A 16507-nucleotide genomic window follows, 5' to 3' on the forward strand; every position below is an offset into this window, starting at 1 on the left:
AGTGATAATCACTTCAGAGAGCTTTCACTTCTGGCAGTGGACGTGCCCAGTTGAGGTTCTGGAGTTCAGCTCTTCCTTTGTCCCAGGTTCTAACAGCGCGGCTCACATTTCACCTCTCACTGTAGCTCACTGCCTGCCCACCATGGAGCAGCAGCACAGGTAGGAAATCCTTTCACTGCTTGGAAAATAAGCCACCGTTACTCGCTCACTTCCTCTTTCCCTTCTTTCGTCTATTCACTCTTTCACTTACGTACTATTCATGTGATAAATACTCATCAGGTACTTACTGTGTCCCAGGTGCTGGGCTAGCCCTGCTGGTAGGCATCTGGCAGCAGCATTTTTGTACTCCTAAGAACAAGCCATCATTCCTTGACTGCCCTGGGGGGAGCATGGCCACACTCTGTCCTGTTTTTTTCGTTTGGGGACAGAGATGGCAGACTGACCTTCATCTGCTTACGTAATTACTGGACATGATTCAGAGTCAGGGCCGCTGAGTAGGGCTGCACAGGCTGTGCACTGCACAACTTTAGGCCAGTTGTGGAACAAGGAAGTCCTGTCTCTCGCTCCCGAGTTAGTCACCAGCTGTCACTGCTCAGTCCCCCAGGCCGTGTGGCTTGTTCAGATCCCCCTGAGAGGTGCCACAATGCCATCAGCAAGGGTGCCAGTGCAGCTGATAAACCAGAAAGCCCCCACGGCCTCTGCAATGAAGGAGACTCCTCTTCCCTTGCGCCTGGCCGGTACACTTTGTGTCCAGAGCTCAGCCCCTGCTCTTCCTCTGGCCCCCAGGTGGGGAATGCAGAACACTGCCTGCCTCCTGTGCCCTCACCCATGCAGCCTCTGACTTACTGGCCCTGGCAGTATTCACCAGGGAAGCGGGGAGACCCACGAGGCTTTATCTTTCAGGACCCGCTGTGCGACTGGGACAAAACAGGCCACCGCCATATCCTTGGCCCAGGCTGGTCTTCACCAGAGTCCCTCTGTACCACATAATTCGCTCTCTCACCAGCTGGGAGATATTCTGCTTATTTTGCCCTAGCCACTTAAAAAACACGCACCCATACCTACCTGCATAAAATTTAAAACAAAAACAAAAAACACAACAAACAACATGACAACAACAAACAGAACACTGCTGACCAGCTGCCTTCACGAGGCATCTCCCCTTTCGTCTGCCACCTTACCTGCCCCGAGGCCCTCACCTCCATAATCGTTCCAGCTGTGCCACCAACAGCACTAAATGATGAGCAAACCCCAGAGACCTCTCAAGGCTCTTCCGCTCCGGCGAACACGCATGGCGTCCTCGTGTTTTCATTCCTGGGACAGCCCAACGCTACAAGAAGCTCTAAACCAGGCAGCAGACGAGCCCAGGAGCCGGAGGCAGGGACTTGGATATTAGGAGCATCTCTGCTCCCCCTAAGGGCAGGCAGCTCCCTTCCTGGGTCTGATTTTCATCTGTAGCACTGGTCATGCCAAGTGCACAAGGCAGGAAGGAATCAGTCCTGGACCCCCAGCTCAGCCTTGACAGGAGGGGAACAGAGGGAGGGAGGACAATATGTGTGTCCGCGAGCTGTAGGAAAAATCCAAGGCAGGGATCAGACAAGGACTACGGGTAACTCCAGCCCCCAACCACATGCTGCAAAACCCGTTGCTCTTGCCCGTTTCACAATTTCAGCATCTGTGAGGCGTTGAATGGGGTAGTGGCTGCCTGGAAACCAGATTCCTGGCTTCCTGGCAGGAACACATGTTGTATTTGAACTGAAAAGGCCATTTTTCCTTTCTGGTGTGTGCGTGTGAACGTGTGTGCATGTGTAGATGTGTACGTGCCCGTGCACGAGAGCTGGCCTGTGTCTGGCATGCACCTGGGTCTCCACGTGCAAACAATTCAGAACTGGAATGTACGTGCCTCCATCTCCATGTGATTTGTACCACGTGTGGCGATGAGGATTTGGTAGATGAGAAACAGTCTCCTGTTTTCCCATGTGGGATCCGTCAGCAAGCCCGTGTGTTATAGGTGTCTGGGCCCCTGAGGAAAACGTGGGATGTAAGCATATACCTAGGCATCAGATAATTAGGCGTTGGATACATCAGCAAGAGGCTGTTATCCCCATCAACTGTGTGGGGACGAGGCTGTTCTTGGGCACGAGAAGAGGTTTTGCTGGTCCCTCCACACACTTTTACTCAGTCTGCCGGCCAAGGGTGGCCGCCTGCCAGCTTTCAGGTACGGGATGCACCCCTAGAACAGGAACAGGGTGCACGGTGACCGAAATTGCAGCCTTGGTCTCATTAGCTCCAAGACCTTACAATCAAGCAAAGAGTACGTGACGGTGATGCCACCACCTTGCATTTGCTTAGTACTTTCTTAAGTGCCTTCACCTGCCTTTTTCATTCAGCTACTAAGCATAGACTTCTTGCAGATGTGGCCACTGCTGGGCACAGGTGGGCCATGGGGGTGACGTTATTCCTACTTCTGTCACATAGTTTGTTGGGATGAGAACCGGAACTGGAATTCAGGGCCCCCCGGCGCCGAGAGCTTCTGCACCCCTCCTCTGGGAGTGTCTGCTAGCACCTGTCTGTCCGCGGATGCAACCCTGAGAAGGTGCCACGTACGTGCCTGCACAGGGGTCCTCAGGATCCCATGGGAGGGCCCTGAGGACCTCTCTGAGATGCGACTGCTCTCCCTACAGAGTGGCGACAAGGAAGCGGGGCGAGGATGATCCTGCAGGATGAAGACATCACCACCAAGATAGAGAACGACTGGAAGAGACTGAACACCCTGGCGCATTACCAGGTGAGGTGACCGTGGAGTGGAAAGGAGCTAGCGAACTGGGCAGCCAGGTCCCTGGGAGTCTCAGGCCTTGAATAGCAGGGCTGCCCTGAGGCTCTTACCAAGCCCTAAATCCACTTCTCCACCAGCACTGCACGTGCCCTTAGCGACCCAGGGAAAACGTGGCCCCCAGCCAGGAAACCCTGACCTCCTTGGAGATAGGTTGCCAGGTTCATGCTTCCCGCAGGGCATAGGCAAAGACCCTGTGGTACCCGGAGTTTAAGGCTGGGTGCTCCCCCAGGGAAGCATCAAGACAGAGGGTGCTGGTGAGAAGCTCTTGCCAGAGTTGCTCCAAGAGTGAACCCCAACACAGACTAGGATTCTGTATTCAGATCTGTCGTGCTGCGTCAAAGGACAGCTGACAGCCTCCTTGGTCCCCTGGTTCTCGGTGAGGCAGTGACTGCCCCTGAGGACCACGTTCATCCTGGCTTGTCCTGATTTCCTGGGGTGGCAGGGTTTCTGTGCCCAGGCCCTTACCTGCCTTTTCCCGGTAGGTGCCGGATGGTTCTGTGGTGGCTTTAGTGTCCAAGCAGGTGACAGCCTACAATGCAGTGAACAACTCCACTGTCTCCAGGACCTCGGCAAGTAAATACGGTGAGTTCATTGAATCATCTGGGGAGGAGAGGATGCCCTGAGCAGCTGTTGTCATTGCTGGCAGCACTGCTGGAAGGCAGTGGATGCCCGGGATGGGGCACGGGGGTGAGGAGATGGCGGGGAGTCAGGCAGGCTGGCCACCAGAGAGGAGCTCTGGCCTGGAAGGGAGGCTCCTGGTTCCGGGCAGGGGCTCTGATGCAGGAGCAGGACCTTCATCCTCAAAAACAAGAAGAAAGTCTAACCTTCCTGAGCATCCTACAGTCTCTAAGATGCTTTCACATTTGTGATAACTCGTTATCAAACGTCAGGTTCATAATAATCAGTGAATTAAATAATCATTATTTCCCCCTATTATGCAGATTAGCAAATTATAACTCAGATGCACAGAGGCTAGATGACGTGTAAAGGTCACACGCTATGAAGCAGTTGAGGGAAGGTACAGACCCAGGTCTCTGCTCCTCGGGGTGGGGCAAAGGGCGCCGGATGTGGGCTGGAAGCCTGGAGTGCATTCTTACCAGCAAAACGGGGATTGCAGAAGCTACCAACTTCACGGGATGGTTCTGGAAAATAAATAGAAGACAACATAGAACGGTGCCCGCACACAGTGGGGCTTGCCTCTTCTTTTCCTGCTCAACACTCATCTCACCACACCTCACGTTTCAGCAAATAAGTGGGAGGAACTGGTCCAGGCGAGAGGGGCAGATGAAGGTACACAAGTGACAGGGCGATCACTAAGCTGGTCAACCGTCATTTGGGGAGACAGGCTCCCTGCTCTTTCATTGGTACTTAACTGGCTGCACAGAGCACACCCTGAGACTTGAGAGCTCTTATAAGGAAAGTATAAAAAAGGACAAGCTTATATTTTTACAAATTGAATAACAAGGGCTGGAGAGATGCAAGTGCAGGAGGGAGGGGAATCTGAGTGGGTGGAGGAGCCACAGAGAGTTTCCCGGAGGTGGTGGGAGAGCGCCCCAGATTCAGGAATGGACGGAAGCGAGGCAAGGTGGCAGCACCTGCAAATGCAGGAAGGATCGGAGTTGGCCTTGGCTGGAGCCGAGGTGTGTCGTGAGTAATGGGCCAGAAGGCTGGGTGGCCTTACCCGCGTGGGGTGCTTGCATTGGCAGAAAACATGATCCGGTACACGGGCAGCCCTGACAGCCTCCGCTCACGCACACCCATGATCACCCCTGACCTGGAGAGTGGCGTCAAGATGTGGCACCTGGTGAAGAACCACGAGCACGGGGACCAGAAGGAGGGTGACCGGGGGAGCAAGATGGTGTCTGAAATCTACCTGACACGACTGCTGGCCACTAAGGTATGGGACTTCAGACAGGGTGCGGGGCACCTGTGGGTTATGGGATGGGGCTGCCTCACCTCAGAGAAATGCCACAGCTGGCAAATACCCAGCATCCCTGCTGGTGGCCCCTCTCTCATCCATTCACGCAGGCCCTGCTGAGCAGTGCCAGTCTCTTTCCCAGCACAGAGCCTCAGAATCCTTCTCAACCCAGTGCTGCAGCCAACCCCACCCATACTGGATCTGTGCTGGCATGCCGTCAGAAGTTTTGATTCCGTCCCTTCTCTTGTCCTTGCTCAAATAGACACTAACCACGTGTATTCAGTCTTCTGCCACGCCTTATGGAAGAATGACTGTTTCTCTGGGGTGTCATGATGGAAACTGGGGCTCCATCAGTGACTTTCCAGGCACCATTTCTAATCCTGGTTCTGGGGACATCCAGTACGGATCCAGTATGGGTGGGGTTGGCTGCAGCACTGGGTTGAGAAGGATTCTGAGGCTCTGTGCTGGGAAAGAGACCGGCGCTGCTCAGCAGGGCCTGCGTGAATGGATGAGAGAGGGGGCACCAGCAGGGATGCTAGGTATTTGCCAGCTGTGGCATTTCTCTGAGGTGAGGCAGTCCTATCCCAGTTAGTCCCTCACTCCTGAGACTGGCCTTGGCTCTGCTCTCTGCAGAGGCAAATGAGTAACTGCATTAGCCGGTGTGAATAATGCCTAAACAGAACCAGCAGATTGTGTTTGTCTGCTCTGATGGAGTGAGTTGTTCATTAGCATTTGTGAAAAGTGCTAAAATAACACCATCAAAGGGTGTTAAACCAAACCGAGTTGTTGGCAGAGGAAGGCCTCCTTAGGTCCAGTTATCGGTGTTATGTCTATTTTCCACGTGCCGGGGAAATGTAAAGCTGCTCGAGACAGATGCAGAAGGCGGGTAGGGGGAGGGTGCAGATTTCACATATGCACTTGCAGGATCTCACCCAAGCAGGCGTGGCTGTGCGCTGTCCTCCCCTCCACCCACCATCTGGGAGGCCAGTCGATCTTAAAACCCAGCCTCAGAGCTCACGGGGCAGGCGAGCTGTGTCCGAACTTGTGCCCTCCTCCGCAGGGCACACTGCAGAAGTTTGTGGACGACCTCTTCGAGACCATCTTCAGCACGGCGCACCGTGGCTCCGCCCTGCCCCTGGCGATCAAGTACATGTTTGACTTTCTGGATGAGCAGGCAGACAAGCACGGCATCCACGACCCGCACGTCCGCCACACCTGGAAGAGCAACTGGTGAGTGAGGGGCGAGCAGAAGATGAATCAGAAGAGGCCAGCCTGGAGTCCAGGAGCTCAGGCGGGCCTCAGGCCTTGGAGAGCGGGAGAGGAGCCGTGGCCCACCTTCCCAGCAGGGACTCTGCACAGGCGCTCTCTCGGGGCCTCCATCTCCTCCCCGATTATTTGTGTGCTCACTTCCTCTCTCCCTTCCCTCTAGTCGAATCATCCTTCTTTCCTATCAGTCAGTCAGTCAGCAAACATTTAACCAACTAAAGGAGCAAAAATGAACATGCCAGATGTGGCAGCCAGATGGCTCTCACACCCAGGTCCCTCCGCTGTGCCTGACACTACGTTAGACCCTGAGGCTTCTGCCCTCCGTGGGCTGACAGTCACGGGTAAGAGACAGGAGGGCAGCTGTTCGGACAGAGAGGCACATGCGACAATAGGGGATGCGTGTGTGCGGCTGGATTGTAGAGGGGCAGCATCTCACAGCGACTCAAGTGGAGTTTGAAGCACATCCAAGAGTCATCTAGGTGAATGAGGAGTGTTTCCGTTCCATTCAAGAAGTGGTCTTCCCTTTCCACAAACCCCCTTCCCAAACTCCCTTTGGGGAAGGGACCGTCCCATGACTACTGTGTCTGAGACGAGGGGATCCTCTAAGTCCTAAATGACCCTCTAGGTGTCTCACCATGGTCCCCTCTCTCCTTTAGCATATATCATCCTTTCCCTTCATTTGTGTGTCCATTGTGTTTCAGTTTGAGACTGCAAGGTCAGACATCAGTATTCAGCTCTTGTGGTGGAACCTTGCACAAAGCTGGGACTCAGTAAATATTGATGAAGATGCAGGGCCAAGACGGTCTCTACTTGAGAGTTCTACCTGGGATAAAGCTGCCTTATATTTGGTCCCTTTGGTTCCCGAATCCCCTCCCAGCAGTTTTACACGGTCCCTGTCCTGGGGTGCTCTTCCCCAGAACATTCTTCCAAAGCAGCAAGAGCCTGCTGCCCAGCACCCACCAACTGCTAGGACTGACATGGTACTAGGGCTCAGCCAGGTGCCCTGACAACCAGCCCAAGCCCCAAACCAAAACCTAGATTTAGGCAGAAGTCAGCCTGTGGCACTGAAACGTTAGCTAATGTAGGATGCTCTGGCTTCTCCTCTCTTTCACCTGAAGCAGAGTGCATCGCTACTAAAATTGGGAAATCAGGCAGGTACAGAGCTTTGGGCCATAGAACTGAAGAGTAGGGTTTGCTCCCACAGTAGTTCTGGGTGAGAGAAGATCTTGCATCGCGGAGTTCTTGCAATCTTTCTGAAATAAGACTCTTAAGACTCTGGATTCCCCATCTAGTGCAGTACACTGGGTAGAGGCTGTTCTTTCCTCTGAAAGGCCTGCAGGTCTTGTCTCTCGCAGTGTCTGCCTCTGGGTAAGATTGCACTGCATTCTGCTCATGTTTTTAGCATGCCTCTGCAGAGCTGTTCCAAGGGCATGCCCCTGATCTACCCAGTCTGCTTCTCTCTGCCACCAAGTCTTCCTACTTACCACCCCAGTTGAATGTCTGCAGCCTTCAGCATTCAAGGAATGCCCTGCCCAGACCTTATCCAGATGCTGGGAGAGCTGGTATTTCCAAAACGTCCCCCCTTGCTCTTGTAGCCCTTTACAGGTACCTCCCCCTGAAATGGTATCTAAACCATTGGTTTTCAGCTCATACCTCCCGCTTGGGTAAGGTAAGGGCACCTCCAACGATGAGATGCCATAAAGTCCTTGGAGGGAGGGCAGAACCTTCCTTCCTGCCCGTTCTTCCAAGTGCCAGGTGTTACCGTAACAAGCTCCAGTGTCAGTGAAGGAAAGCCCAGGCAGTAGACAGCGGTCCCAGCTCTCAGGTGCTCTCGCCAGAGGACACACTCCCCCGACCCTGATCGTGGCCACCTGGCCAAGACGAAGTTAGTCCAGGAATTATGAAGTCTGCATACTGACTTAGAGTTAATTGTCCCCGATTGAAAAGAGATTGTTTCTTTATTCCTAGCCGAAGTTGTTAACTCACCCTCTCCCTACTCCCTTCCTCCACATTCCCCTGCCTTTTCTCTTTTAAATAACCCTCCTGCTCATTTAGCCTGAGTGCCTGCACGCAACCAGAGATTAGTGCCGCCACCAATGTTAATAATATGCTAATATTTCATTAGGCAGGAGCTGCTGTGGCTTCCCTGTTTGATTTGCCTGTCAGCACAACTGGCTGAAGGCAGGGGAATGTTGGGGAGAAACAACCATGCAGCAAATACGGGCTCCCAGAGTCCCTTTCCAGGTGGGACTTCCGGAAACGGGAAGACGTAGACCGGAGACTTCATCAGCTGGGCAGCCGGGAGTCCTTCATCCGGGGCTCTGAGCCCAGCTCTCATGTTCTCCCCTGGGCAGCTGCAGTGACCCTGACATTCCCCTGAGCGTCAGAACTTTCTGTTCCGTCCCTTTATTTCCTCTTCTGGATTTCCCAGGATGAAACAAGTGCCACTTACCATTGTTAGACCTCGGTGCTGCCTGCACGGCACACTTCGTGGGAACTTAATAAATACTTGTTGACTGACTGGCAGTCTTGAATATGAGGCCTTACTGTATTTTAGCATTTGTTGTATGTACGTGCTGGCTGCTGGGAGATACAACAAATAGAGAAATCTTGTTCTTGCTGGATTGAAATAATGTAATTCAAAAGAGTTTAAGTTTGTAAGAGGCAAGCCAAACACACGCAAACATTGTAACTGTTATTACCAACCTTGAAGACAGCAACCAAGCAACAATAAAGCATCAGGGCTCCTTGAAGACAGCAACCAAGCAACAATAAAGCATCAGGGCTCATAGCGGGAGGTGAGGATGTGGAGGCAGATCCAGGAAAATAAGTGATGCCTTGCTGGTGCCACCCATTTCCTGACCTGCGTCTCCACAGGCTGGATGGGAGCCACAGAATCTGAGAGCCAGCAGAGTACAGTCAAAAGGGGCAGGTGGGCAGGTTTTGCCCGATGCCTCGGGACCCTTTCTAGCAACAGATAGGTGGCTCAGCAGACCGCGCTGCAAGTTTCATCTCCTCTTTGTCTTTGTTTGGCTCACTCCCCTTTGGCAGTACCTTCCTCTCCTCTTCCTTCAGCTTTCATCCAGCTAAGGAACACCTCTGCATCTCTAAAACTGAGACCCTTAAGTGTCGTCCTCTCTGTGAAGACTTTCCAGATCATGCCCCTCTGGGTAGACTTGCTCACACCTCCCTGGCTCCCACACTGGACCCCACCCGTCCTTCAGGTCCAGCACCCAAAGTTCTTGATTGCACGCCTGACACCCCCATGAGCCCAGGAGTATGCAGACTTCTGGAGGACAGGGGATGGGTCTTATTCACACTGGACCCCCAGTTGCTAGCATAGCTCCTGGTATACAGCAGGTGCTAACTGGAAGAAAGGGAGGGGAAGGAGGGAACACAGCGGGGCAGGTGAGAGGCCGGGAGTGGGGTTTGTTCAGCATGCCAGCTTAGGGGGATGGGAATCAGTGAGCTCCACTTGAACTGTTCAGTGCCAGGGCCCTCACCACGTAGGATTACGCCCATACGACCCCGCAGGAAGGGCGTGGCTTCTTCCAGTCATACAGTAGAGGGCAGAGAATAAGATACAAAGCCCAGGTCCCAGGCTGTTTAAGGTTTGCCAACCAGACATGCCTTGTATCTGTGGCACAGGGGGCAGACAGTGGAAGAGAGAGTCAGAAATTCCATTTTCTAGTACCTGTCATGGCTGCCTCGGACCCCAAAGCCTTGCGTTCTCAGGGCAGATGGTGAGTCCTGTGGTCCAGGCTGGGCATCGAGCCCTCCAGTGCCTGTCAACGCTGTATCTCTGAACAGATTGTTCAACCTTGCTGATCTCCACATCCCCTGAAAGTGAACTGATGACATAGAGAAGGCCCCTCCGAAACCTTGCTTCCCAGGGAACTCTCTGGGTCAATGTACAGTGCCCCTCTGCCCCCCAGCTCCCTTGACCATTTGCCTCTTCCCTCCACACAGCCTGCCCCTGAGGTTTTGGGTCAACATGATCAAGAACCCCCAGTTTGTGTTTGACATCCACAAGAACAGCATCACTGACGCCTGCCTCTCGGTGGTGGCCCAGACCTTCATGGATTCCTGCTCCACTTCGGAGCACCGGCTGGGCAAGGACTCGCCCTCCAACAAGCTGCTCTACGCCAAGGACATCCCTAGCTACAAGAACTGGGTGGAGAGGTGAGTGCTGGGCCGGGGAACCCAGGTAGGCCCCGGGCCGCAGCAGGCAACTTCCTTGGTGGATGTGGGACCCCTTCCTTCCCCTCCGCAGTGGGCAGGGCTTGCAGACTGGCCCTGCACGAAGCCCCAGCCTGCAGTGGTGACACCCACAGCCCGCGGACCCAGTACTGTCAGCCGAAACAAGGATGGGACGTGGCTAGAAGTTGCCACTGTGCTCTGCTCCCCTGCACGGAGGGCCCAGCTCTTTCTAGGCCCAGGAAGGAAACAGAGTTCCCTGCTATGATGCCCACTAAAAAACGAAAAAAACCCAGAAAGACTCTAAGGGACCGAATAACATCCTGCCACAGACAGGCTGGAGGCATGTCCCCATCTGCCCCGTCCATCTGGCAGTTCTCCCAGTGTCCTGTGGGGACGTCCTTGTCACAGTCCCAGTCCCCTGACTCTCAACACGATGAACTCTTGATGCCCGGGCCCTTACGGTGCCTTCCCAGCCATGGTGGCCCTAATCGAATCCAGTCTCAGCCGTGCACCTGTGATGGGAGGGCCACCTGTACGCTGCGGAGCTGGGCTCCTCTCGGTACAAAGCTAACTCACGGTAAAGAACATTCATGGTTTGTCTGGGCTGTATCAGCTCCATATGCCAAGCACCTGAGCTAAACAACCAGCCGAAAGTCTATTTATTTATTCATCACAGTAGCTCCGGAATATAAGAGGACAGGCTTTATAACCTCATTTTGTGCCCATGAAGGTGAAGAACTAGACATACAGAATGGTTGAGTAATCAGTCCAGGATGACTTAAGTGGCCAAGAGAAAAGTAGATCCCCAAATTCAGCTGACTCCCAAATCTCTTTTCTACGATTTATGATACTTTTAGACAGGGCTTTTGCCAACCCATATGGGGTCTGCGTGAATTAAGGCAGGTGCCCCTTCCTACCAGACGATGTGGCCCCATGCCAGGATGCATCGTTTGTTGAGCGACAGGCTAGCTGTCAGTCCTAGCTCACCCTCTCAACCAAGCACCTTTGTGCAGTGAACAACTTGCACACCTCTACATGGCGGTCTTGATTTTAGAGTCCCTCTATCTTTCTTCTAAGTAGCTTAAAGATAGGAAACCTGGATGGAAACTCAGATTTGGTGCTTTTTTGAAGAGTCAGAGGCCAGAAATTGTTCTTGACTCAGTGACTGAGACAAAATGAACAATATTGTTTCACCCATGGCAGAGAGACAGTCTCCATCTTTAATAGTTGAAAATTGCCTTCCATTTTACAGAGGGAATAACTGAGAGCAGGGTGGGATCCTGGCCACCCCAGTAACATAGTGCTGCTGGAAGAATTGCATTTTGTTTTCCCTCTCCCTCTGTTCTTTGATATCTCCCCCACCCCTTCCTGCTGGTGCATGTGGTGGGCTTCCAGCCTTGGCTGTCATAGAGAGACAGCTCACTCTTTTGTCCTCGTATCTGATTATGTCTGAGTCACCAAAGAGGCTCTTACCTCCCCCTGCGTCGACAGTGGCTCATTCTTCTGACAACAGAGCTGCCAGGAGGAGCGAGCTGTCCTGTGTGGTCAGCTGGCTCTTCAGCAAAGAGAGAGAAGAAAGAGGCAGCAGCTGGGCTCTGGTTATCCCTGTCCTGGTGCAATGTCACTGCAATGGGACCTCGGGCAGGGAGGGAGAAAGCAGGGATGTGAAGGGCTGGGAGCATTTATGAAACATCTGTGTAGAGGATACTTCCCCAGAATGGCCCGGTTAGTCAGAGGTGAGAATAATGCACGTGCCGGGCGAATGGTCTCCCTTTCACTTGGTGCTAAATGAGATTCGTGCCACGCAGCTGCTATAGGTCACAAGTAACCCCAGTCCATTTGGTTATTTTTAGGAGTGCCTTGATGGTCTCCATTTCTTATCCCGCCCATTTCTTAACAACCAAAGGCACTCTCAGCAAAGTCATCTCTCACTTGCTTGGGGTCCCAAATCATTTCTCCTCGCCTTCTGGGATGAGGGTACAAAGACAGAGGGGTTGGGAAATAGCACAGATAGGTCTGGAGATGAAGCCTAGAGTGCTTCTTCCCTCGGTGATGAATGGATCAGTTCCAGTCTCCCTTCCCGAGGAGGCTGGCCTCTGAGCTTGTCTGGCTGCTGGGAAATGAAGTCCAGCAGCACAGAGCTTGCTCAGGACCCACAGCCAGCCTGATCGCACACCTTGGCCTGCCGAGGGCACTGGCAGCCTCCAGTTCAGAAGAACGATGGTAGAAGGCCCTTTTCTTGTGGCCAGGGCTTGCCCACTTCCGATTTCGATGTTCGGTTGCTGTGAGTGTGCAGACGGCGCACACAGGGCCCAGGCTCACTGCCTCAGTGCTGTAGAGCGTGCCCTGCACACATCTGGGGAGGGCCTGCTGTCCTCACAGCTGAGAAACAGGGTTTATTCTGGTGGCCCTCTCTATAGGGGGGTGGGAAGCATACGGCTTCAGGAGTCCTCACTAACTCTGTTGGTTGAGCAGCCCAACTCACTCCGTCATACCTAAGCAGGCTTTACCTCCTAGAAGTTCTTCATCTACCCATCCCCCACGTCCCTCCCATCCCCCCACGTCCCTCCCATCCCCCCACATCCCTCCCATCCCACACCCCTCCCAACCTTCTGCTTCTCCTCTCATCCATCCTCCATCCCATTCCTGCCTCCAGATAACTTGCATGCTCGTGGTTGGTGGCCTCACTGCAGACTCCCAGTCTTTGCTGCCTCCACTCCAAGTATTAGGGGTTTTGCTTACGGCCACGTCTAGTGAAAGGGAGAAGAATCTCTTGGTTCCCCAGTAGCAACCAACTGCTACCCTCATCTTAGAGAGCAGAACTCAACAGTGTTGTCACCAAACTGATGTGTCACGATCAGCAGTAATTTCTGTTTCACTGTCAACAGCAGTAACAGTTTCATGTTAGAGTGACTGCCTCTCATTTTAAATTGGAATTAACCCCGTGGCCACGGTAGCCTCCCTCACCTGCAGGCACAGGTTTTCCACATAGGAGTGAAGGGAATGGAGCCACAGTTGGGCCCCTGGGAATTGGACCGGGGCATGCCACTCGCTGGGATGCCATCTCTCACCTGTGCCACACATGAAAACGGCTAAGAATCTTAAATGTTTAAAAATGCCTCCTAAACAAGCCATCCATTCAAAATATAAAACTTGTGACAGTTCACCCTGGGAGCAATACTGGAGGTGAAGTATGGACATCTCATTAACTTACTCATTCATCCATGGGTCAGATGTTTACGGCGTCCATCGTGGGTGCACTGGACGCTCGGGATGCATTAGACTTGATTCTTCCCTTGTGGTCCTCACCATGGTCAAGGAGGACACGCAGGCCCTCAGCAAGCCCCATGAGTAGTACCAGTGGGGGCTCAGGGAGCAACGTCCTGATCCTGCTGGGCCTGGGGAGGTCAGTGAATGAACACAGAGGAAAAGACTTTTATGCAGGAGCTTGAAAAGTAAGTATCTATACATCAGAGCCTTGGGCTCTAAATGTCTTTCACGTCTGCACCTTCATCCTTGAGGTGTTTGAAGGGATGAGGATACTTTGTTCTTCTCTAAGAGTCCAGGGCATTGGAGACCACCTTCTCAATCACTGGGGCCATCCTAAAGGCAGAGATGGGGTGCCCACCATCACACACTGGGTGCATCTCACAGAAGCACATGAATGTAAAACACTGCAGACTGGTCAACAGCAGAGAATCCAGCTCTCTGGGGCCCTGCCCTTTGTAGCAGCTCCTGAGGACCAGTATCAGGACCACAATGGGGCTGGCATCCCACCTGGTTCCCTTCTGGAGAAGGACTCGCCTGCAGGAGGACATCCCATGGGAGCAAGTTCAAGCACAGGAGCCCAGGCTGACCTACCCCTTCCTCACTGCACAGCTAGCTGATAAGAGCACTTGTGTGAAGTTCATTAATGGGACATAATTGCATTCTTCACAATCAATAAGGCTGCTCAGTGGCAGAGCCCAGCGCAAAGCCCCAGCACAGCAGGCGCTCAAGAGAAAGCAGTTGTGCCCACAGTGCAGAGATGCCAGAGCAGGGCCACTGTCAGGCTCAAGGGGTGCTGGCCAGGGAGTGGGGTTGGGCAGAGCCCTGGAGAGGAGCAGGGAGAGGTCGAGGCAAGGGCAGCAGAGACCAGGCAGGGCTTGGGGTGAGGATGGGCCCAGTGTCAGCAGACCTCAAGCCCCACACTCCTCTAGGACATCAGACTGCCCCAAGCCACTCAGCTCAACCATTTAGAACTTGCTGAAGATGAGGACGTGCGGTCGACCCACTCGTAGGCTTGTGTGTGGCACCGACGTGCACTGGTCCCATCCAGCGCCCTCTGCACACAGGCAGCAGAGGAGGGGCGGGTTGCCCCGTGCAGACCTGACCTCACTATGAGCCGGAATCACGCAGAGCACGTCCAGGCCGCCTGCCCCCATGGCTGCAGGTGAGGAGTTAGACCCCTGCCCTCCCACACTCCCCTCTCAACCCCACCTCACGCTCTCTCCCTCTCTTTCTCACACAGACTCATTTTCTGTATATCCTCTTTGGAGCAAAGGACTGGGCTTTTAGTGTGGTAAAGGCAGGCCATTGCGAAGGGACAGAGTGCCAGGCGACTGCTGTTTCCCATGAAGACAGTGGTCCCTAACCTGGGCTCTGAGGCCCCTCACAACCATAAAGGTCGCAGTAGGAGGCCTCATGCTATTTGCAGAAAGGCTGACAGAGCCGTCCACCTACCTGTAAGGTTTCACGAGCGGGTAACGGGAAGGGCAGGAGTCTTTGCTTCCGATGACGATCACGTCCCCTCAGGGGGAGCCTGGGGTTTTCCTTGCTGTCAGTAGGTCTGACTGTCCATGGTGACAGGGTTAACTGTCTGGAGGAAACTCTGGGCCCAGCCATGTTGCCAGAGCTGCGTCTGGCTGCTGGCCACGAGACAGAAGTGAGAGGGTCGTTTGTTCCTATTTCCTCCCCCCATACGACCTGTGGACGTGACCCTTTACCGGACAAATGGTATTTGCTCACTAGGCATGGAGTCGCGAGGGGACGATGGCACAAATCTCCTTGGGAGTCGCGAGGCTGGGGCCACCACTGATGCCCTGGTTCTCTGCTATCAAAGGGAACACTGCATTTATTGCCTTCCAGAAATAGAGGCAATGCATCGAGCCTCTCACTGGAACTTTAGTACCTGGGATGTCATTACCTGGAACCCTGGGGCCCCTAAAGATGTTTTGGGGTGGGATTCAGGCCTGGAAGAGAGTGGGCTCTTCTGGGATGGAACAGAGGAACCAAAATGAAACAGGACAAGGAGCTGAGGGGCCCAAGGGCTCTGGAGATGAGGGAGGGCGAGGGAAGAGAGGACCCCACACTGAAATAAGGTTGCGAAGAAAGGAAGTCCAAATGAGCCGGAGGCAGGACGGCCTCCGTGCAGGGCTGTGGCTCAAGTAGGGTGGCCACCCCTTGCCAATCCTTGCCGGCCTGGGGATGCTCTGGCGCAAACTGACCTGTCGTTCACACAGGCCCTTGAGCATGATGCTGGAGTAGCACACGAGTGCCACCTCTGACAGCCTGTCACCCAACTCCTGGGCACCGAGGGGCAGAGGTGAAGCTGGGGACAGGACTGAGAGATTCATGGTCAGCATGGTAAGGGATGCAGAGGGAGAGATGCAGGGCTGAGGTCCAGGGTGAGAGTGAACCAGAACCTCTGAGAATACGCCCTCCACTCACCTGATCAAGCCTTGCGTTCTGGGAACCCAAGGCCTGTCATTGTCACCTGCGCTTTCCCAGGTGAGAGTGAGTGACTCTCCGAAAACTTTGTTCCCCAGCTGCCTCACCCTAGTCCGCGCGCCCCTCCCGTGTTCTAAGCTCTCAGGCTCACTCGCCCCAGCAGTGAAGCCGCGGGCATTCAGCGTGGGCTGAGCTGGGACACCACAAGGACTCCTGGGGGTGCTGCCCCACAGCCCTGATGCTCCCCCACCTTTGCAGGTGCCTGGTCTCTTTCACGTAGCCCACAGCCGAAAGCACCTGTCTTGGGGGGCACCAGGGCCCTTCAGTTCCTCATTAGGAAAACGACACAACTCCCCTCTGGTGGGAGAGTTGGGGGTTGCTGCATAAAATGTCAAACTGCAGAAATTGAAAATGTAAATGTTGGCATCTAATTAACCAGTTGACAGGAGTGCACAGCTGCAAGTGACAGTGACTGATTGCCTTCTGCCAGCCTCTCCCTGCAAGCGGCCCCCAGCCCCACCCTTCTCCTGGCTGACCTCAGAGAGGGGAGGACATCAGGGCAGGGCAACTGCCTAGAA

At 53.9% G+C, this 16507-nt stretch overlaps 1 protein-coding gene across 1 annotated transcript in view; it reads left to right on the forward strand.

Annotated features, from left to right (window-relative positions):
* LOC114486276 (plexin-A4-like) overlaps positions 1-16507 on the forward strand; it is a 59011-nt gene that overhangs the window by 32984 nt on the left and 9520 nt on the right. Inside the window, exons 8-12 of the mRNA XM_028489737.2 lie at positions 2685-2788; positions 3319-3418; positions 4543-4733; positions 5815-5984; positions 9990-10202. Of these exons, the coding sequence (XP_028345538.2) occupies positions 2685-2788; positions 3319-3418; positions 4543-4733; positions 5815-5984; positions 9990-10202 (778 nt within the window). The remainder of the gene's footprint in view (positions 1-2684; positions 2789-3318; positions 3419-4542; positions 4734-5814; positions 5985-9989; positions 10203-16507) is intronic.

Source organism: Physeter macrocephalus, chromosome 5 (genome assembly GCF_002837175.3).
Source record: "Physeter macrocephalus isolate SW-GA chromosome 5, ASM283717v5, whole genome shotgun sequence".
NCBI classification, from domain to species: domain Eukaryota; kingdom Metazoa; phylum Chordata; class Mammalia; order Artiodactyla; family Physeteridae; genus Physeter; species Physeter macrocephalus.